Raw genomic sequence first — 23,699 nt, 5'->3', positions numbered from 1 at the left:
AATGTCCGAATTGCTTGGAACCTGCCTTCATCCAGCTGGCGGTAGAAGTTGACAAGAGGGAGCTGTTGGTGCCGACTGCGATGCTCGGCGTCACACTGCGGCTCAATGAGCTCCAGTTGCAAGTGGTCTGGAGCGTCATCAGGGTCCACGGAGAAAGGAGAGGAAAAAAGCGTGATCTCCTTTTCAATAGCTGCAAAGTCCCGAAAGCGCTGCTGAAACTCCTCAACCAGAGATGAGATGTCTGCTGCATACTTTGTCATTTGCGCACTGATATTGATCTGTGGGAAACTGGTCACAATTTCCTGCAGCGACGGGAAATGTGCGGTATTGGGCTGCGCCTGTGACAGGTGTCTTTGGAAAAGTAGCAGCTTGGTCCGAAAGGCTTTGATGTGTGAATACAGTTGGCTTACCACTGCATTTTGCCCTTGAAGGCTTGTGTTCAGCGCATTCAGATGTCGCGTTATGTCAACTAAAAATCCCAAATCAGCCAGCCAAACAGGATCATTTAATTGTGGCATGGGTTGTCCCTTTTTAGTCAAGAATTGTCCAATTTCCTCCCTGAGAGAGAAGAAGCGCTGCAGCGCAGACCCCCGACTGAGCCACCTTACGTCGGTGTGATACAAAACATCTCCGTATTCAGCCTGGATGTCGAGAAGAAACTGTTGAAACTGGCGGTGGCACAGCGCTTTGGAGCGAATATAATTAATAGTCTTTATCACCGGTTTCATAACATTATCATATTTCATATATTTGGCACAGAGAACTTCTTGATGAATAATACAGTGGAGTTTAATAGTGCTGCCTCCTTCTTCGCTGACTTTGTTACAGACAAGGCTTGATAATCCACTCCGCTCGCCAGCCATGGCAGGTGCGCCGTCCGTAATAATCCCGGTGACTTTATTCCACTGTAGTTTCATGTCATCTACGGTGGAACAAACAGAAACAAATAAATCCGTTCCTCTTGTTTGGCCCTTCAGACTCTGGAGGTCCAGAAGCTCTTCACTCACGTTCATGTCATTGTCCACTCCTCTTAAAAAGATCAGTAACTGAGCGGTGTCGGACGCATCCGTGCTTTCATCGCACGCTAACGAGAAAAAGTCAAACTCAGTTCCTTTTGCCTCTAACTGTCTCTTAATATCTAATGAAACGTCTTCAATTCTCCGTACCACAGTATTACGAGCCAGGCAAATATTGGCAAACTCTTGCTTCTTCGCGGGACAAATTTTCTCAACCATTTTCATTACACAGTCTTTAATAAATTCACCCTCAGTGAAAGGTTTGCAGTGCTTTGCAATCAGCGTTGCCACTTCGTAGCTTGCCTTTGTGGCATTTTCATTTGACTCACGGACTCTTGTGAAAAAGCTTTGCTGTGCCGTTAAAACAGCTTCCAGTTGCTTCACTTTTTCACCGCGTTTGTTCCCAGTTAGCTTGTCGTAGCTAGCATGTTTCGTCTGGTAGTGCCTCTTGATGTTGAATTCCTTGGAAACAGCCAGAGTCTCTTGGCAAATTAGGCAGACACAGTTGTTTCGTATTTCAGTGAAAAAATACTAAAATTTCCACTTGTCCTGGAAGCGGTGGCCCTCGGGGTCAACTTTCCTTTTTTTGTTTACAGACGCCATGTTAGAAATGGGCTGAGCTGAAACGATCACGCAAGGTCAAGGGTCACGGCGGCCAGAGTGCGGCCACAGGGCTACTGCCATCTTCTGGTGAAGTGAAAAATAGCTTTTTGTACACATGTATTTTATACTGTGGTCAACAGTGCTGGCGGGCCGCATATTATTGATTTCATGATAGAGGCCGCGGGCCAGTAAAAATTTGTCCACGGGGGCCGGACTTTGGACATGTCTGAGATAGAGGTTCCTTCTTTCCCCTGGAAAGAGCAATAAATTATCAAAACAAGCTGTCTACCTGTGTCCCTGTCTTATAAGTAGGCATCTTTGTAGCAATGTTCAACATAAATCTATGACTCACAAACTTTTATATTACAACAAGATCTTCTACATCAAAATGTAACAATGAGCTTGTAAGAAAACATTCTTTGAGCCATAATGCTTAGATGACTGTTGCAGCTTGCAGTGTTGGAGTTACCAACTGCCAAATAAAGTGCTCGGCGAATTCGTGTGCATTTGGCCAAACTACATAAAAACGCTAGCCCATGGTCCCGATTTATGATACAAAAATGCAGTATCTACACAGATGTTTATTCTATAACTTGTTTTTAAATTCTTCAATAAAGCATGGATAACCCCTCCCACACCAAATTTTTTTTCATCAGAAAAAAAAAGTAAAAAAAGGTGAACATGTGGGTGCAAACGCATATAAATAATAATAGTAATATAATTTAAAAGATTAATTTAAACTACCTTGAACACTGGAAACATATCATTTACTATATGTCCCCACTTCCCTTTACTATAAAATATGATAATACACATACTTGTGTGTCCGTTCTGGCGGCACAATGGTGGGGCTGGTTAGAGCATTAACCTCACAGTTCTGAGGACCAGGTTTCAAATTCCGGCCCGGTCTATGTGGAATTTGCCTGTGTGGGTTTACTCTGGGTACTCCGGTTTCCTCCCACATCCCAAAAACGTGCATTCATTGGAGACCCTGAATTGCTTTTAGGTGTGATTTTGAGTGCAAATGATTGTTTGTTCCTATGTGCCCTGCGATTGGCTGGCAACCGGTTCAGGGTGTACTCGACTCCTGGCCAAAGTTAGCTCAAATGCTATCCAGCACTCCTGCGACCCTTGTGAAGATAAGTGGCACAGATGATGGATGGACAATGTAACAGCTTCACTCGAATAAGTTTAGAAGAAGATCTGCTTTTTGGCATGAGTTTTACATTGTCCAAAGTTGACACCCGTTTCATCTCAGTTGGGTCACTCAAAAGCACATTATATTTCCACTGGCATATCAACATCGTAACCAGGTCACCTTACCTCCAGCTATACTTCAACCCCCATTCTGGTGCTGTGCTTGACCACAGGCTTGTCACGTCCAGGCTAGATTATTAAAACTCTCTTTTCTTCAGGCTCCCTCTAACGTTTCACCATAACAGAACTGCCTATATCCTCACCAAATGAAAACCTTCCGATCACAACACACCAGTCCTTCAGCAACCATATTGACTCTTTGTCAGATTTAGAATTTACGTCAAGTGTAAAGGAGAAGTCTTTACACTTTTAAGGCCATCCACAACCTTTCCCCTTCATACTTGCCTGACCTCCTGACATCACCATCCCAGTCCACACCCTCAGAACCTCCTCCCACAACCACCTGCCCATCCCTGCACTATATGGAGCCAGCTTCTTATGCCCTGCTTTGCTCCCCAACTCTGTAACTCCTTGCCCTCAAACGACCCTCCCCCCAACTCATATTCATTCACCACTTTAAAATCCAAATTCAGTACCCACCTATTTAAGATTACCTCCTCACACTAATTGCATTGCCATGTATTTTTTTCATTTTATTCCTTTCATCTAATTCTGTTCTAATGTCATTTTACTTATGTCCAGTGTCCTTATTAAGGGACACAAAAGGCGCTTGCAAATGTAATAGTAGTATCATCATCATCTCCACTATTACCGTTGTTATTGTGTATTTTCAGTACCCTATTCTAAGATATAGAGATTCATCACTCACAGGCCTCTGAGGATGAGCGGGACCTGGAAAGAGAGCACGGCTTGCTTCTGCCGTATCACAAACAGGATAGGACTCTTGAGGTTCTGCGCCAGCACGTCCACGGACACACGCACGCCTTCCGTCTGAGGACCGAACACAATGACATGAGCCACATTACTTACCTACACGCGTTAAATAAATACAAAAAAAAAAAAACTCAGGAAGGCGCTCTCCTACCTTGGTTCGTGAGACGGTGTGATTGAAAGCATATATAGTTTGATTTTCACTCGTAGCTGTGTCGTTATAGCTAACATCAAACTCGCCATCTTTCTGAATCACGTTTATGGTCTCCCCCAGAGCGCTGCTGCCACAAGCCAACAGGGCCACACACAACCACAGCAGGACTCGAGCAACAGCACCTTCAAATACGCGTTTATATCGAGATTTCCAATGACTCCTGAACAGCATTTCGTCTCTCAACTTCGTCCTTTAATTAGTGACAAGAGCCCCGTTCTGTCATAAAACGGTGTCACTCCACCCCATTCAAATGACTCGAAGTAAACAGGTTGACTGTTCAACTGTGTTAGGTCCAGTTTTGACCCGAAATAACAACTGCTAGCATCTGAGCACTTACGACGGCTTGATAGTCGTCCCTCCTCCAGAAAGACACCCGTGACACACTCCAGTTTGTCCGCTGTGCTTTGAAGTCACAAGTTCGGAGACAAGAGCATTGCAGCAATTCAAAGCACAACAAGCGAATCCTGGCAGGCGGCTACGGAGTTGTGCTATTGTTACGTGGTTGGCTAGCAATCAGTAGGAGCTCCATGTTTGAATTTCGAATTTGTAGAGGTAGTAGGCTAGAGTGCAGCTTAATAAGTCGGAGTGCTGCGTCCAAAAGAGTTAGCGTCGCGGTGGGTTTATTGAAATGAATTTTCTGTGGTAGTGGTAGCTTGTCTTTCCTTGCCTTTTCTACACTGGAAAATAAATACTTCACTGTGTACAATGGCGCCCTCGCCAGGACATAACATTACACTTCATCTTTATTCAAAAGAAACACCATTGGGGTGGGGGGACATACTGTACTGCACAATTTGCATGATATCACGTCGTGTATGTGTGAAATAATTATTATGGTTTTGCATCCATCATACAAATATGATTACATCAGAATCGACTTTACTCCCCAAAGTATGTCGGAAACATAGAAAGAATCTGTCTCTGGTAGTTGGAGCCGGGCGATACGGTCGAGCAATAGTAAAGCATTGGCCTCACAGTTCTGCGGTCCAGGGTTCGATCCTGACTCCACCTGTGCAGGGTTTGCATCTTCTCCCCGTGCCTTCGCGGGCTTTCTCCAGGAACTCCGGTTTACTCTCACATCCCAAAAACATGCAACAAGTGCGGCTGTTTGTCTCTACGTGCCCTGCGATTGGCTGCCAACCAGTTCAGAGTGTACCCTGGGTCCTGCCCATTGACAGCTGAGATAGGCTCCAGCACTCCTGGGACCCTTGTGAAGATAAACGACTAAGAAAAATAGTTGGAGCCGCTCTAGTAGGACGTACATGAAGACAACAGACAGACAGTCAATCGAGACATCTGGCAATGATGGAACTCTTGGTTTTTTTTTCATTTTTTTTGACAGTTGTGCAAAGGGCACAGAGTCCTCTAGCATTTAGAGCAGTTCGAGTGCCTAGTAGAGAGAGGAATGCAGTAGTCCAGTACCATGGTGCAAAGGGCATCAAGACCCAAGGAATGTATCCAGTTTAAAGTGACTATAATCTTGGACAACGTTGATTGTGTAAGTGTTGCAGATGCAATTTAGGTGTGAGAGGCTAGTATTGGTCATCAACAGATGTGCAGATGGTGCAGTGTGGTGAGACCACTACTTTGACTGGATAAGTAATCTATGATATATAATAATAGGCCCGGCAGAATGTGACAACAGACTCAAGGCAAAACCATGGCAGCAGTTGAATTTTAAGTTAGCTGTTTAAGAAGTTAATTGCAAATGGGGAAGAAGCTGTTGGAATCAAAACTAGTTTTGGTTTGTGTTGGTCGATACCGCCTACCTGAGGGAAGGAGTTGGAAGAGATGGTGGTCAAGATGTGGACTGTTTGAGAGGATTTTGTCTGCCTTTGTCGTAGTTCAGGTAGCGTGCAGGTTGCCGAGAGTGGGAAAGGGAGTACCGACAATTCGTTCAGCAGTTTTGATTGTCCTTTGGTGTTGGAGTTTGTCCTTTTTTGTGGCAGCACCAAACCAGAGTGTGATGGCGGGACACAGTACTGATTCGATACCTGCTGTGTAGAACTGTCTCAACAGCTCTCGTGCCAGGCTATGGTTCCTTAGGAGCTACTGGAAGAAAATTCTCCGCCTGGCCCTTTTGAGGGTGGAGTTGATCTTAGTCTCCCACTTCAAGGTCTTGCGAGACTGAGATTCCGAGGAACTTAAAGATCTCCACGGTTGACACAGTACAGCATGAGGGGCAGCTGTGGGGAAGGATGCCTTCTGAAGTCCACAATCATCTCTACAGTCAGTTCAGCTCCAGGTTGTGTTGGCCCAACCTCCAGCCTCTCCACTTCCTCTCAATACAGAGACACGTCATCGTCTGTGATGAGGCAGATGACTGTGGTGTCATCTGCGGACCTCAGGGGTTTGACAGCTAGGTGCATTCCGGTGCAATCTTATATGCAGAGAGACAGGGAAAGGACACAACTGTGCGGTGCCCCAGTGCTGATGGGGCGTGTGGATGAGGTGGTGTCCCCCAGCCCTACCTGCTGTGTCCTCCCTGTTAGGAAGTTATGAATACATTGGTAGGATGGCAGGTGACACACTGAGCTGGAGAAGCTTGGATGAGAGGAGTTCGGGGATGATGGTGTTGAACACAGAGCTGAAGTCCACAACAGGATCTTTGCATAGGTTCCCACACTTTTGAGGTATTCAAGGATGAAGTGCAGACCCATGTTGACTGCATCATCCGCTGACCTGTTTGCTCAGTAGGCAAACTACAGTGGTTCCAGCTGGGGACCTGTGATGGTCTTGAGGTGGTCTGTTTAAAAGACTTCAAGACCACAGACATTAAGGTGGCAAGGCTGTAGTCTTTTAGGCCCAAGATTGCAGGTTTCTTGGGGACTGGGATGATGATGAGTGTTCGAAGCAGGATGGTAGTTTGCACGGTTCCAGAGATCTGATGAAGAGCTTTGTGAAGACTGGAGTAAGTTGGTCCACACAGACTTTGAGGCAGAATGGGGACACAAAGTCTTGGCCCGCCCCTTTGGTAAGCTTTTGTTTGAAGATGTGTCTCAAGTCCTGTTTGTGGATGCTCAACGTGAAGGTCAGAGGTGTTGAAGTGGTCAGTGGCAAGGCATGGTGGGGATGGTGTGGGAAAGTGTCTTTTATAATCTACAGTAAAAGCTGTTCAACAGCCCGTATCAGTGAATTTTGGACCCCATACTTGTAGGCCTTATAGGACCCTTCCTGTTGGTTATGGAGAATCCATGATGAGCACAAATGTTCAATAACAGAACGCCACTCTGGTTCTGTTCGGGTCGACGTTCCTTCCAGTTACCCATTGCAGGCCTCACTGTCATTATCCACGTAAGCATTGAAGTCCCCCTGCAGAGCAATGGAGTCTCCAGTGGGAGCACTCTCCAGCACCCCCTCTACAGACTCCAAAAAGGGTACATACGATGAACTGCTGTTTTGTGTTTAGGCACAAACAACACTCAGGACCCATCCCCTCACTTAAAGACGCAGTGAGGCTCCCTTCTTGTGCAGCTGCGTGAACCCAATTGTACAGGTGCTCAGCACCTCTCATCGTGGGCAACTCCATAGTGGAAGAGTGTCCCCTCTTGAGAGGACTGGTACCAGACCCCAAGCTGTGTGTGGAGGCAAGCCTGACTATCTCAAGTCGGAACTGCTCGACCTCACACAGCAACTCTCTCTCCTTCCCTGCCAGAGAGGTAACATTCATATCCCTCGAGGCAGCTTCTATACTTGTGGATCAGATTGCCCTGGTCCCTGCGTTCAGCCACCGCCCAGCTCAGACTGCATCCTACCCCCACAGGTGGTGGGCCCATGGGAAGCAAATTATTACAGTATTTACTGTACATGTAGACACAGTGTACTCTGTGACTGTATTGGATTATTTGTATGGTAACACATTATACAAGGCTACTTTCCTGAACTAAAATAGCCCCCATAACTTTAGTTACTGTTATTATTATTTTTATTTAATTTTAGAAATGTTTGTGATGTGTAATTTGTGCCAAGCCAACCACTTTTTTCTCTCTTGACCAAAAATGGAACTCATAACATTCATCCATATCAGAATACAAAAAAAGATATTGATACCGGTATAATAGGTGTCCTTGGTTCTTGGCAATTTATGGAAATGCAATACTATATTAGGATGTTGTGCCTCATGTTGCTCTTTCTTGACAGGCTGTAGTAACTTAATTCACCACATGGTGACGCTGTCTACAAAAAAATGAGGAAATTCCAATAGAATGGACTAAATCATACCGAGACCTCCCTTATTCTTTCAGTTTTGATGTTTTATTTTCTGGGCTTTTTTTGGGAACGTCCATACATCCATTCTCTTCACCGCTTATCCTCACCGGGGTTTTGTCTGAGGAGGCGCCTATTTCACAGCATAAACTTGTGACCAACCCGAAATCCTCTTTAATGGTCATATGTACAGTATACTGCATGCTTGTCTTTAGCTAACACCCAATTTAGGTTTTCGATCTCTGTTTCTCTGAATTTAGGATGCATGTTTCTCATAATTGCCCCTTCTACGGAACCCATGGACTCGCGGCACTCTCCAATGGCTCTGAATCATGGGAAGTAGAGCGATAATGTGCACTTCTTGGTTGCCCTAGCGACCACAATACGTTGGTTTTGTGGATGAGGTCATGTGTTACGCTCGTCGTTTCCTTGGTAACAGCCTAGAGAGGGCGCTGCGAAGGAGCGCTGTACGTAAAATGACGCAGGGCGGGGGCGTGCGCTGCGCGCTGCGCAAGGCTGCTTGTTGTTCCCGCAGAGAGGCGAGAAGATGGCGGCCGTGTCAAGCGGAGGTACTGCTGGGACTCCCGCGGCCGGGATCACGCACCCTGCCCGACCAACCCACGCAGGCTTGGGCCCTCAGAACCGAGTCCAGCCATCTTCCGGGATCAGCCACCCCGGTCATCCAGGCGCGGCTGCAGGGTGCATCCCCAATCCCGTCCAGACTTCGACCACCAGGCCCCCCCCTGCGCGAGTGGGCCACTACGAGATCGAGCGGACCATAGGAAAGGGAAATTTCGCTGTCGTCAAGCTGGCTACCCACATCATCACCAAAGCAAAGGTACGGCGACGAGTAGTTGATTGTTTATGGTGAACAATGGCCAGTTGTCATTGCGAATTGATCGGAGATTTTAGCGGAGCACCGAGGACGAAGCTGGGGCCTTCAGGCTCCCCAGACACAACGACAAGTTCGCCTTCGTCACACCGCTGCTTGTTGTCGGGTCATTCAAAGCAGGACATCCCTGGAAACGGTTGACATTACACGCACCCAGCACAGACAAACCGGCGACGGTCCCGCACTGTCCATAAGTGACGTCGCCCGGGGTGAATGTTTGTCAAAGCGCAGGGGACGGAGAGAAGGCTGCTGCTGAAGATCAAGCGGAGACTGAGAATGTTCCTTCTTTAGCAGTTAGCTTAGCCACCAATTAGCTGTTTGGTGGGATGGAGCTATGGTATAGCAATGCCGCTGCAACTTAAACGTTTAAACGCTTTCAGTGAACAAGCGTCTCACAAAATATTCGCTCTAATTTAAGTTGCATTTCTATCGTTAACTTGAAGTGTTAAACGTTCCGTTAATTCAAGTACTCATCGCCTTAAAAAAAGTGTTTGACAAGGACGTCGGCTCTATTGTTATAAAAAAACAAAAACAATATTGCTGAGGAACTTGGTATTCTGGATGCAGAACTCCGCAAATTAGCACATAATTTGAGAATTTATTTTTGCACTGCCCATTTTCAAGAAAAGTGGTAATAGCCAAGTATAATAGTAGTTGCAATATTGGCAAACTACACTACTGACTTGGTGTGTCAGTTTCAGTTCTGCAGTGAAGTTGGCTATGTGATAAAGTAACAATTTAATGAAAAAAATAATTCAGCATTAATGAAAAAGAGGGACACAACCAAAGTGAGTAAGTACTCAAAATATCTAAAAAAGTAAGGGTTGCATGACGTGACATTTTTTTCAGTTCACACTGTGTTGAAAGGTGACATTCCTGGGACAGCGAGGTAATGTTGGCACAATTTGGCCAAATGCGGAAACTTTCCCTTGTTCTGGACCCGCCACATCAGCAGGTTCTACATTCAATCAGGAACCTCTTTCTTGGTGGTGAAATATTTCCCCACTCTCCTTCCACGATGATAGTGTGTGTCATATTGTCTATCAAGGGGGAAAAACAAATGGCAAGCCATTTACAAAAATCCAAGAAAACTCTAGAAATAGCTGTGTAAACACCCTGTTGCCCGTGAAGTCAAGCCTTCAAAATAAAATCATGGAATATATTGCTCCAAGCTGCTCTATTTTATCCTCAAGCCATTATCTTAAATTGTGTATGGCGACTAGACGACATTGCGCTCATTGTGGAATAAGTGGATTCTATAAAAAGATGACTATGAAGTAGACTTTATGTCGATTTGATGATTGATATTGGTATTAGCCTATCTTGAGCATTTTATGGGCTCTAGTGTCGCCGTTCGCCCATCCGATTAATGATGTCATTGATCACCTCTGCAAAAGACATTTACTCCATGTCGCCATCGTGCCCAGTGGATTTGAAGACGTAGAACAGCAAATATCTGATGGCCACTAAAATTATTACCAAAAAAAAGTCAGCAAATTTGGTCTTTCACACTGGCAATATGACAAGACTACTGGATTAAAAACTTGTATTCTGATGCCACCGCATCCCCCTTTTTTTTTTTTACGATCATTGGGGTTTATTTTGTCAACTCAAACACGACTGCATATAGTAGTTACTGTGGTGACATCAACAAGAGTGTGCTGGTGGCCACCTTTGCTCAGGAGAGTACTTTCATTCAGAGCTTGCTTTAGGTAAGGTTCAGGTATTTTTAATACTCTCAACAGGCAGCAAAATAGTATGTAGCCTGGGAAGCTAGTGCTAGCACTAACAGTTGTGGATAAACATGCTGCCGTTCTGTCAAATCATGCTCTTAAGTTTCAGTGTGGGTGAAGTCATTTTTTTACAATGAAGTAATTTAATTAAAGTAGACATTACTCATTATTTCTGTCACGTAGTAATTTTGGTTTGACCTGACAAGTTAGAATACATGACCTGAATAGAGCAGTGATTTCCAATCTTTATGGAGTCAAGCAACATATTTTCTTATTGGAAAATCTGACGGCACACCAGCAAGCAAAATTGCCACAAAAAAGTAAATGCATTATTGCTGTATGTACTCACTGCCATCTAATTGAAGACTATTAATTTATCTCTGTCACTTTGCCTCACTGACAAAAATCAATGAACAAAGATATATTATTGCATACTATGATACAATTTTATTATTGAATTATCTTATTTTGTTCTACAGTATTTCATACGTATTCCGTAACCAACTCTGAAGTTGCACCTTTGTGGGTTAAACCCATGGGACATACAAGGAAGAACTAGTATTCTTGATAGCTGATTTTTATTTTGCATTCATTTTTCTTAGTAATGATTGTTGCGAAGGCGGAAGACTAATTTGCATATTTGAGAACATTCCTGGGATGTTTTGATTCAACTTTTTCACTTCCGATTCGATACCGAGATTGCGAATGTGAATTTTGGCCGATACCAACATCAGTCCGCTCCAATGTCATAAATAATCATATAATCTTTATTTTGCAGTATAGAATTATTTTTTTTAAGTCATAATGAAATGACATTACACAGAGAACAACAATCATCAACAGTACGTATGAAGATAAACTGAACCCTTTATTATTAACCAATGGGTAACATGAAGTAAGTTTAAAAATATGAATGTACTACAACTGAATAAAGAGAAATACAGAAAAAAATGTTGACTAAAACCAATTACAGAAATATATATACTGCAGTTTAACCACAACTTAACCACAATAATATTCTAAATTTGAATAGATTAAGGAAACAAAACCATGAAAAATCTCAATTAGTAATAAATACACATTCTCTTTTAAAGTGAAAAAAAGCAAAGTCAAATTTAGTTCTTTGTTTTTATTGTCAGTATATGGGGGGGCATCAGTCGCATTCTTCACAATACACGTGTGAGATTCTTGATACAACTGAGGTTTCTTTTTATTGGCAGTTGCTGTTCCTACTGTGCACATCTTGGCCTCACGGGCAGTGTTATATACTCAACAAGATACGCGCTTGTAGTAACAGATAAAGAAGTCACGATAGAATATTGTTTTTACAACTTGTTTTTTATCAGTTTGAAGTATACGTGCCAGAAAGTATTGTTGTATTTCAAGTTTTATGTGGTAAATGCGAATTGTGTAGCAATATTCACTAATTTTACAGCTATAAGTGAGCTCGTGAGTGGAGTTTTTCATTCATTGTGTTCGTTTTGTCACCATTGGAGGTGGCCTATCTCAGCAAATGACAATGACCTTTGAGGTACCTCAAGGGTCGGTTCTTGAACCTCTCCTGTTCAGCCTGTATATGGTACCATAGAGTCAAATTCTTCAAAACTTTAATTTTGACTACCATAGCTATGCAGATGATAGTTATATTTAGCAGTGTCTCCAGATGACTACAGTTCAATTTGAGATATTCTGCCGCTGTCTAAATCAGATAAATAACTGGATGAGCCAAACTTTTCTTCAACTAAATCACAACAAAACTGAGAAATGTTTTTGGCCATAAAGAAAAGAGAATTGCCGTTAGTAAATACCTGGACTCTCTTCTTCTTTTCCTTTCAGCTTGTCCCGTTAGGGGTCGCCACAGCGTGTCATCTTTTTCCATCTTATCCTATCTTCTGCATCTTCCTCTCTAACCCCAACTACCCTCATGTCTTCCCTCACCACATCCTTCCTCTCGCTCTTTTGCCTGGCAGCTCCATCCTCAGCACCCTTCCACCAATATACTCACTCTCTCGCCTCTGACCTGTCCGAACCATCAAAGTCTGCTCTCTCGAATCTTATCTCCACAACATCCAACTTTGGCTGTCCCTCTAATGACCTAATTTCTAATTCTATCCAACCCGCTCACTCCGACCGAGAACCTCAAAAACCAAGTCCAAAACGTTGGTGTTCTGATTTATTCCGACCTGACTTTCAACAATCATTAAATCAATCACAAAAACTGCTTTCTACTATCTGAAAAACACATCAGAGTCTTGTATGTGTCAAGGAGACCAGGAAAAGCTCATCCATGCTTTTATCTCAAGTAGACTTGACTACTGTAATAGTCTTCTGACTGGACTCCCAAAAAAAAAAAAAAGAGTATTAAACAGCTGCAACTCATTCAGAATGCTGCAGCTCACGTTCTGCCCAAAACAAAGTGGTCAGAGAATATAATGCCAATCCTAAAGTCCTTGCACTGGCTTCCAGTCAGCTTTAGAATAGATTTTAAAGTTCTGCTACTGGTCTATAAATCACTGACTGTTTTAGGCCCTGAATACATGAAAGAAATGCTTATGGAATACAAACCCAGTAGACCTCTGAGATGGACTGACTCAGGTCAAATAGTTGAGTGCAGATTTCAGAGCAAACATGGTGCAGCAGCATTTAGCTATTATGCTGCATAGAAATGGAATAAGTTACCAACAGAGGTGAGGTTAGCCCCAAGTGTGAACAGTTTTTAAATCCAGGTTGAAAACTTTTTTTTTTTTCTCATGCTTTTTAGAATATAACCACTTTTTGATCATATTACTTGCACTCTGTGGTTTTTGTCTTTTTTTAAAAATATTTTGTTCGTCATTTTGATTGTTTTTATCCCGTTTCAAATGTTTTATCTCTTTGTTTTCAAATGCCTTTAATCATGTAAAGCACATTGAGTTACCTCGTTTATGAAATGCACTGTACAAATAAATTTGCTTTGCTTTGCTTTGAAGTAGTGATTTTTGTGAACAAAAACCAAGAAAGAAACAAAGGATTTGATGTTTGAGCATTTAATAGGTGTAATTATTTTTAAGTTAAGTTATTTTAACAGTGAAATCAAACTGGAATGTGAAACGACTTTAAGCAAGCAACATTCCCTCTTACTATGTTACCACCTTAGCAACCGTTGCGATCACGTTGAGCAGTGGTGGATGGAAATTCTGGAGTGGTGCATGGAATTGAGTGCTTCTGTAAACTCTTTAAGATTTTTAATCCAGTCAGATAGGATCCGATACTTGTTTTTTTTTGCTGACGTCAAAGTAATTTCTGATCTCAAAAATTGGAACAGGACACCCCTAATTCTTGGATTTCATGATGGATGCAGAACAGAATAATTGATACAATTTGTGATTGAAATGAGACATTTTGGGGTACTCACATGTTTGAACCATACATTTTACCCCACTTTTCAAACCCATTAATTTCGCTTATTCAAATGCATGGATTTCACTTTGTACATAAACAGTCACACTTTCATTAATATGCATGCTAGCATGCGTCAATCTGTTTTGCATCTTCACCTTGTGAGGCCAAGACAAACTTCTGTATCACCGTGCAATGCAACAGTGATGTAATTAATCTTGCAGCTGGATAGAAACCAAGAGTTGTGAGAATTGGGGTCAACGTTAAAAGAATCCTGCCTTGTTATCTGTGACTGGAATGCTTGTTGTATTAGAATCGGCACAGTGGAGGACTGGTTAGCACATCTTCCTCACAGTTCTGAGGACCCAGGTTCAAATGTGGCCTCACCTGTGTGGAGTTTACATGTTCTCCCCTTCCCGGTGTGGTTTTTCTCCATGCGCTTTGGTTCTCACAAACCAAAAATATACATAGTTGGTTTATTGAAGACTGAATTTCCCATTGGTGTGAATCTGAGTGTGAATGGTGGTCTGGATAAACGTGCGATTGGGTTGTGACCAATTCTGGGCACACTGGAAAATAGCTAGTATAGGTTCCAGCACCTCTACAATTTGAATGAGGACAAGTGGCACGGAAAATTGATGGAGGATTATATTTTTTTTCAAGGGCCCTGGATCATGCTATTAATCCCAGAGTCATTATTCCTTTCATTCTATGGCTTGTCTTGTCCCTATCCGATGAGAAATATCAGGATTACCTTTCTGTTTCTCCCTGTTGTTCGAATGGACCTGGATTATATCATTCAGTCACATGGAAGAAGACATTGTTTTGATTAAAAATCTGAGAGACCAGAAATACTTTGTCATGCAAGTAAAGATAAGTAAAATTAGCATCGGGAGGGGTAGAAAGCTATAATTACTCTAAATAGACAAACTCAAGTGTGCACACTGTCATTTAATGTGTTCAAAATATCGATTTATGAATGTTTAAAACATTAATCGAAATATACAATGTATATAATTTAATATATATAAAATAGTTTTTCACAGCTGTGTGGGGGGCATGTGTGTGTGTGTGTGGGGGGGGGCATGTGTGTGTGTGTGTGTGTGTGTGTGTTGTGTGTGTGTGTGTGTGTGTGTGTGCGCTGTACATAATCACCTTATTGTGTTTTAGGGGTTTATGTGTCCCTGGGGTTGTTCTGTATGTCCAGTCTCTTTCGTAGTTTTCTCTTTGTAACTGTCACTAGAAAAGGTTTTTTTTTTTTTTTTCCTTACAAAGATAGGATGTTGGTCACGGTAGCGGCAGTTATTCATTTGATATTTTTTTTCTTTCAAAATCTCCAATGGCCTATCTTTGAGTCCAGGGGCTTGGGCTCAGTTGTCTAGCTGGTCAGCACATACAGTGTTATGCAGAGTGGACTTGGTCATGAGAGTTACCTTTTGCGATAAACCCTTATTTTAAGTAGGATTGCTCTTTAAGGTCGTTGGCTCTTCTTTTGTCTCCTCAAGTAGTCTTCTCCCTTTAAAAAAAAAACTCTCCAAAGAAGGTTTTTTCCCCTAATTTTCACTCGTCTGCAGAGGAATTTTTAGTAACCTTTCACGTGACACACATGGAGTCTAGTGTTGCTCCATTCAAAGACACCTTTTCAGTGAAGTTAATGAACTGAATCAGTTTAAGAAATGATTAGTTCGTTGAGGGTAGCCGACGTGAGCAAGTTGGCTGGGAGTGGAAATGGAAGCGTATTGTGCAGTCTTAACATGTCAATAAGATGCGGAGCTGTTGTGGCAGAGATGTGGTCACCTTTAAAAATAAAAAGAAAAGACAAAACGGAGTACAACGGAAATTATATACTGTAACTTGGTCATTCTTTCTATGCGGCCCGATTACAAATACCTCATAGACCTGGCAGGCCCAGAATTGCCATAGGCAATTGGTAAACGTTGAGCCTTGCATACAAATTTATCTTGACACACAAAAAAAAATGCCATGGGAAGACACACTGAAATTTAACCTGGTTAGCATGCTGACTAGTGTGTCGGGCACATCAATAACTTTTTAAATTTACATTTTGACTTCCACTGCTTTACATTTGTTGGAAATTTAAGTGGAAAAATGATAGTTGTAAAAAATAAGTTGACAATTTCCTGAATATTTTATCTGTTAATGTTTGAGAAAAATTTGCACAAGGCAGCCTAGGCAGTGCTATTTATGTGTTTTTTAAAATGATAATTAACTAACTAATTGATCGTTCACTTCTTCTGTGACTGACAAAAAAAATTTAGTCAAATGCCTGTCCCTGGTATGCTTGGAGTATGCTTGTGATTTCCAGTTATTTGTATCAAACTATTCACTTGACTTTAATTCAATTTGGTGTTCAGCCAAAGCTGAAAATCATGAGTACAAATGTAGATCAAAGAGAAGTTTCATTTCATCATTTTGCAGAAATCCTGGATTTTCTCATGCAAATACATGATAAAAACATGTATTGTTTCATGCTGTTTTGTGACTCTCAGGAGCCACCACATCACTCTCCCTCACTTCCTCTTCCTGTCTATAACAGGAAGTCTGTCTTGTCAGGCTGCCGCTGTTCCTTAGTTATCAGGAAAGGGAGTTTGGGATGGCACGTTAAACAGAGGATGCTGGTGGTATGTGTTTATTAATGTTGGACACACTTGGAATTTTCTCACACACACTTCAACAGTTTATTTTTAGTAGAAGACATTTTTCAAACACTCCCATTATATGCCCTTGATTATGGAAAGAATCCTGCCATTCTTATGTGTCAAAGAAAAACTGCCACACGCCATCATCTTCCACAATGTCGGTCTTATTGTTGAGGGCTCAGTCGTTATGCAGTAACCTTACACATTGTCAGAGGTTATGGTTAAGGTCTTATCGAAGCATGTCTTGTCTCCTTTTATCACAGTAAATGTTTTTTTATTATCTCCACAAATTGAAAGAAAGGTATTCTTTACATGTGTGCCCATATGCTAGTACTTAGCTAAGTTGTCTGAGGGTTCACGCCCCTGGTAGGATCACCAATGACAAAAGGGTCCTAGGTGAGTAACCATACAATGTACATCTCCATAAACCCCTATGATGAATACAAAAATTGGATCTAGGTTTCCCTTGTCCAGATGCGGGTCACCAGGACACCCCTCTGTGAAGGCCAATCCTAGGTGGGCGGGCTGCACCCATGAGGCTCAGGAGGGGACAGCCTGAAAGGGTTACGTGGATCCTCCTTCTCATGGGTTCACCACCTGTTGGTCAGGTGCAGTGTGAGCTAGGTAGTTGCTAAAGGCAGGGACCATGGCGAGCCGATCCTCTGCTACAGAAGCTGGGACGTGGAATGCCATCTGTCTGGCAGGGAAGCAGCCTGAGCTGGTGTGTGAGGTTGAGAGAGGTTGGTGCCTGTTGTGGCGGCAATCCCCAAACCCTTTGGTGGACACTAACAGTGAGGGATGCCATCAAGCTGAAGGAGTCCTATCGATCCATCCTGAGGCAGTTGATGGGTACCGGCTGGCTGAGCAGAATGCCATTTTCGTTGTCGCTGAAGCAAAAACTTGGGCACGGGAGGAGTTCAGTGAGCCATTGAGACACTTCAGATAGGTTTGAGGAAATTCTGGTCCACCATCTGGTGTCTCAGAAGGAGTGCACTGTCAACACTGTATAGTGAGGCTGGGTCGTTGCTGACCTCAACTTGGGATGTGAGTTGGTGGACAGAATACTTTGGAGGCCTCCTCAATTCCACCAACACACCTTCCCATGAGAAAGAAGAGTCTGTGTTCTCTGAGGCCGCTCTCATATCTCTGGGGCTGAGGTCACCAAGGTGGTTAAAAAGCACTGCTGTGGAAAGGCCCTGAGGGTGGATGGAATTCAACCACAGCCCCTAAAGGCTCTGGATTGGCTGACTGGAGTGGTGGTCCCTTTTTTTAAGAAGGGCACCGGCGGGTGTATTCTAAGTATAGGTGGATCACACTCCTCAGCCTCCATGGTAATGTCCATTTAAGGGTGCTGGAGAGGAGGGTGCATTGAGAAGTTGAATCCCAAATTCATGAGGAGGAATATGTTTTTTATCCTGGCCTTTGAACAGTGGACCAGCTCTACACCCTCAGCCTAACCGTTCTACATGTGTTTTATGGACTTTGAGAATGCGTTCGACCGTGTCCCTCGTCCAGTCCTGTTGGGGTGTCCTTCAGAAGTATGGGGTACCGAACCCCTTGATACACGCTGTTCTGTCCCTGTAATGACTCGTGTCAGAGTTTGTTCCCTATTGCTAGCAGTAAGCCAAACTTACATCCAGTGAGACTTGAACTCCGTTGTGGCTGCCCTTTGTCATTGATTCTTTTCACAGCTTTTATGGACAGAATCTCTGGCGCAGTCGAGGCGTAGAGGGGGGACAGGATTTGTGGCCTCAGTATTGCATCGCTGCTTTTTGCAGTTGATGTTGTTCTTTTGGTTTCATCAAGCCGTGAAGTTGGCAGTTGTGAGTGAAGCGGGTGGGAGATTGAGCACCTCCATATATGAGAACATGCTCCTCGGTCGTAAAAGGCAGATGTGCCTTCTCCATTTCGGCATGAGAACCTGCCCCCAGTGGAAGAGTTCAAATATCTTGGTGTCTGGTTCACAAGTGAGGGAAGGATGGATTGGAAGATTGACAGGTAGATCGGTGCAGTGTCTGCAGTGATGTGGACTTTGTATCAGTCCGTTGTGATCAAGAAGGAGCTAAGTTCAAAGGCAAAGCTCTCAATTTACTGGTTGGTCTACGTTTCTACCCACACCTATCCTCAGGCTCTGTGGGTCATGACCAAAAGAACAAGATCCCGGATACAAGCGGTCGAAGTGAGTTTCCACCGCAGGGTGTCCGGGCTCTCCCATAGAAAGGGTGAGAAGATCGGTCATTCAAGAGGCGCCCATTGTAGAGCCGCTGCTCCTTTGCATTGAGAGCAGCCAGGTGAGGTGGATGGGGATTCTGATTTGCATGCTTCCCAGACACTTCCCTGGTTAGATGTCCCGGGTCCCACCGGGAGGAGACCACGGGGACGAACTCGGATATGCTGGGAAACTATTCAAGAGAGAGTCTAAATTACCTGCAATTACCAGGTACTTTTGGGACAAGGACAACGATGAGTAATGCGCTCCCCTGCCATGACCTAGCCATACTCACCACACAAGACCCCTTTGCTGCTGCTGCTACAAAAAAAAAAAAAAAAAAAAAAAAAGCATGTCAAAGCTCATTTAAAGTTTAGTGAGGAACGTTTTGACAAGCCAATGAAATAGTGGGAGGATATAATCTGGTCGGATGAGAGCAAAATGTAACTGTTTGGATGCCATAATGCACACCACGTTTGGAGGAGAAATGGCAGTGCACATCACCCTAAAAAGCTGATACACACAGTGAAGTGGGAACATGATGATACAGGACTGCTTTTCAGCAAAGGGTACTGCTAACATTCACATTATTGAAGGGAAGGATTACTGGGCGAATTTTTGACAAAAATATGGTGCCATCGACAAGGATGATGAAATTAAAACGAGGGTGGACATTTCAGAAGGATAATGACCTAAAACGTACTGTCAAGGAAACCCTCAATGGACCTTTCCGACCTGTTAATCACTCGTACAATAATAGCCAATCTGATAGCTGCATTGTCTTTACCCCTGGCTTGACACGCCCCTCTCGCCACATTGTCCCACAAGCAATGCTGGCTGCCAGTAGTGTGCGCTTGGAAAAGTTAATATTACGAAGAAAATGGTCATCACATGCGCTTAGGGAACGTCCAATTCTGATGGTTAGGATTATCCTGCTAGGTTACAAGGGGCCAGTTGATTCATTTTCCAAAGCCTAAAACACAGTTGATGAAGTGTCTACGATGGATTAAAGCTAGCGGAAGACCGCACGTACAACAAAATGTGAACAATATCAACAAACACAAGGCTGTATGTTCGAAAGTAAGTGAGGGAGAAGTATCTTCTCTGAATTTGATTTAATTATTTTCAGTGCTTTTATACTTTGGAGAACAACTTTCACTTTATTGTGTTACTGACCTGCTGAATGAAGTGTGTAATGTTTTATGCCGAAGAGTCAGGTTAGTGATATGTAAATGCGCGATCTCATGCAAGACAAATGTCTCTTTGCCCATTTGTATCACATCAGACTTTTAAGACGGCGCACCTGGTTCGATTATGAGCCAAGTCAAACTTTCATCTGGTTTTGTTTGTTTAAATGCACTTGTAGAAAATCGAATCTAACTCACTTATAAAGACTACAATATTACTCATGATCTTTCCAAGTAAAAGTACTCACCTTGCTTTACGTGTAGTACGATTTCAGTATTTTATCCAGTTGGATTTCAATATGAAGTTTGTGAGGCTTCAAACTTTTTTGCATCGATTGCCAACATTTCACTCTAACTCTGACATTGCGTCCTGCTCTGTCCAAAATCTTAATTCTGTGTACATATCCTTACATGAAATAGTAGAGACCTCTCTGTAGAACTCTCTTGGATAAGTCTGACGCATTTGGCAAAAAACATACCGCATTATTATCTGGAATATGCAATAGAGAATTCACTTCAAACATGTTCTGTTCAATCGCCATTTTGGAAGGTTGTGCGACGTGGCAAATGTAGCTAAGGGTGCCGGAGCTCAACATCGGCAGTCGGAAAGGTCCATTGGTTTCAAAGAAGAAAACGGAACAAAGCTGCTAGAATGGCCCAGGAAATTCACCTGATTCAGTTCCAATTCAAAATTTCTGGAAGGACCTGAACCTCACTCAAGATTTTTATAATTAAATTCTTCTTATTCTATATTAGCCAAGTATGTCAAGAACATATATAGACCCACTTGCGTATGAATCGCACTTTATTGGAAGTTCATTTGGCTCCTGCGCTCCAATTTTGTCCTCCCAAGATGATACAATAGGAATGGTACAATCCATGCAGTTGTTTCCTGTAATTTTAGCGTTGTCTAGATATACAGTTTTCCCGATTTTGAATTCTCAAGAGAAAGACAAACTATTTTAATTAACATGACTCCTTGTTTGTTCCCCATTTTATGTCTTCTTGGTGCTTTTTCCATTTGTCGCCACCTTACGTTATTTCTCATCCATCCCAATGTCTCTTTGGTTGTAGGTGGCTATAAAAATAGTGGACAAGACACAGCTGGATGATGAAAACTTGAAAAAGATCTTCAGGGAGGTTCAAATCATGAAGTTGCTGAAGCACCCGCACATCATCCGTCTGTACCAGGTGAGTTCGCAGATTCTGCCTACTGCCCCCCCCCTTTTTTTTTAATTTTTTTTAAGTAAGCCATTAGTGAATGATGGCCCTTATGGTCTGGTTGTAATACTTGTTCTTGTCTTCAGGTGATGGAGACGGAGAGAATGATCTATTTAGTAACTGAATATGCTAGCGGTGGAGAGATTTTTGGTAGGGCTGCCTCCCCATACATTACATGTTTAGATTACCATTGATGTTGCTAATTTGTTTACTTCTGAGCATTAATCTATCCATCGTGTTTATTTAATCAATTTATAAGTCAATGAATGCTTTAATTCAGTGTGTAATCTAAAATTTTGCAATATTTGTGCTTGTCTATAATGATGAGGTATATCTTCAGTTGTCATTTTTTTGTTTTGTTAATAATCCCATAGTACAGTTGAATCGCAACAGGAACCTAACAACTCAGTTGTGCTTTACATATCCAGACCACCTGGTAGCCCATGGACGTATGGCAGAAAAGGATGCTAGGAAGAAGTTTAAACAGATTGTGGCAGCAGTCCATTTCTGTCACTGTCGTAACATTGTCCACAGAGACCTGAAGGCAGAGAACCTGCTTTTGGACCACAATCTCAACATCAAAATAGCAGGTTTGTGAGCTGATATGACAGAGTGTGACAGGATTTGTTGGTTTCAGCCTGTTTAAACCTGAGTCGGTGGGGCAAGTACCAACATGTGATGTGAGAATTTTTCATATGCCCAAGAGGTGCCCAGGGAGTTAAATTAACCAGCCTTCTATTTCCCGTTAGATTTTGGTTTCAGTAACATATTTTCCAGAGGACAACTCTTAAAGACCTGGTGTGGCAGCCCACCCTATGCTGCACCAGAACTATTTGAGGGCAAAGAGTATGATGGACCTAAAGTAGATATATGGGTGAGTTAACGTCATTTGGACTCCACAACCATGTGTCAAAGACAGGAACGTATTGTTGGGTCCAATCTTAAAATGTTACATTGTAAGTGGATATGTACCTCAAACTATTATATATAGGGTAGTAGATACATTTCAGCATAATTTACAAAGTCAAAAGTTTTTGTTTACCTTTTATTGTACGAAGGATTTAGTAATCACCACTTTGCGTAGAGAAAATTAAGTGTGGTATTCCATACACAACTTCACTTTTTATATTTCACTCTCAAAAATACAATAATTTACTGGAGATCAACAATCTTGTTCTTGTCATGAAACAGTTGTTTTGCCTGAACCCATTTACATTTTATAATCCTATTGTGTTTGATCTGTTTAGAGCTTAGGCGTGGTCTTATATGTATTGGTGTGTGGTGCCCTACCGTTTGATGGCAGTACACTACAGAATTTGCGGGCACGTGTCCTAAGTGGCAAGTTCCGTATCCCCTTCTTTATGTCTACAGGTAGGTCTTATTCTTCCCTAACTAGTTGCACTATTATATTAGTACAGTTGAAGCCAGAAGTTTGCACACACTCCAAAAACAAGATTTTTTTTGTCTTACTGTCTGAAGTCAAGTCAGTATCACCAACATTATTTAGTTTTGTTCAGTGCCACAATAAAGAGAGTATGTCTCAGAGAATTTTATATTTTCTTCAAGGTCAAACATTTACATTCGGAAAAATTACTAATTGTCTAAAGAACATGGGGAAGTCCAGATGATTTCATGGCTTTAGATGCTCCTCATAGGTTAACTAACGTGAGTAAATTGACAGCACACCTGGGGATGTATTAAAGGCCACACATCAAAACCGCTCCTTTCTTGTTTGAAATCATGCGAAAATCAAAAGAAACTGGCCAAGAAATTAGAGAGAATTGGGAGTGCTACAAGTTTGGCTCATGACTTGGGTGCAATTTCCACATGAATGATGTTGTCATGTTCATCAATTATATGCAAGTATAAACATCATCTGAGTGTCAGCCATTACACCACTCAGGATGGACGTGTGTTTTTGTGCGAAATGTGCGAATAAACCCCACAACAAAAGCTAAAGACCTTGTGAAGATGCTGGATGAACGTGGGAAGAAAATGTCATTATCCACAGTGAAACTGGTCTTGCACAGACTTGGGCTGAAAGGCCACTCACCAAGAGTGAAGCCATTACTCTGAACAAACATAAAAATGATTACATTTTGTAAAAAGACAGCAAGGCAAAGATCTTAAATTCTGGAGACATGTCCTGTGGTCTGATGAAACTAAAGTGGAGCTTTTTGCCCATAATGACAAACGTTACATCTGCAGGAAAAAGGGGGAAGCTAGTAGAACTGAGAACACTATACCAACTGTGAACCATGGATGTGGCAGAATCATGTGGTGGGGCTATTT

General features: G+C 42.6%; 2 protein-coding genes across 7 annotated transcripts in view; one reads left to right on the top strand and one right to left on the bottom strand.

The window, feature by feature from the left end:
• Window positions 1-4,636, bottom strand: part of sidt2 (SID1 transmembrane family, member 2) — a 29,600-nt gene extending 24,964 nt beyond the window's left edge. For all 3 annotated transcript variants that reach the window (XM_061827572.1, XM_061827574.1, XM_061827573.1), the window contains exons 1-2: window positions 3,862-4,636; window positions 3,646-3,767 (exon numbers count right to left, since the gene is read on the bottom strand). In XM_061827572.1, coding sequence (XP_061683556.1) covers window positions 3,646-3,767; window positions 3,862-4,092 — 353 coding nt within the window. In that variant the 5' untranslated portion in view covers window positions 4,093-4,636. The remainder of the gene's footprint in view (window positions 1-3,645; window positions 3,768-3,861) is intronic.
• Window positions 4,637-8,597: 3,961 nt separating this feature from the next.
• The window catches only part of sik3 (SIK family kinase 3), a 55,057-nt gene continuing 39,955 nt past the window's right edge, over window positions 8,598-23,699 (top strand). For 2 of the 4 annotated variants that reach the window (XM_061826717.1, XM_061826715.1), the window contains exons 1-6: window positions 8,598-8,965; window positions 21,261-21,377; window positions 21,494-21,557; window positions 21,836-21,997; window positions 22,157-22,281; window positions 22,655-22,778. In XM_061826717.1, coding sequence (XP_061682701.1) covers window positions 8,675-8,965; window positions 21,261-21,377; window positions 21,494-21,557; window positions 21,836-21,997; window positions 22,157-22,281; window positions 22,655-22,778 — 883 coding nt within the window. In that variant the 5' untranslated portion in view covers window positions 8,598-8,674. The remainder of the gene's footprint in view (window positions 8,966-21,260; window positions 21,378-21,493; window positions 21,558-21,835; window positions 21,998-22,156; window positions 22,282-22,654; window positions 22,779-23,699) is intronic. The other 2 variants (XM_061826716.1, XM_061826718.1) reach the window with 2 other exon arrangements.

The sequence above is a fragment of the Syngnathoides biaculeatus genome, chromosome 8 (genome assembly GCF_019802595.1).
Source record: "Syngnathoides biaculeatus isolate LvHL_M chromosome 8, ASM1980259v1, whole genome shotgun sequence".
In the NCBI taxonomy this organism is placed as follows: domain Eukaryota; kingdom Metazoa; phylum Chordata; class Actinopteri; order Syngnathiformes; family Syngnathidae; genus Syngnathoides; species Syngnathoides biaculeatus.
The sequence above is the reverse complement of the archived record's forward strand: the minus strand, read 5'-3'. Positions and strand labels throughout refer to the sequence as shown.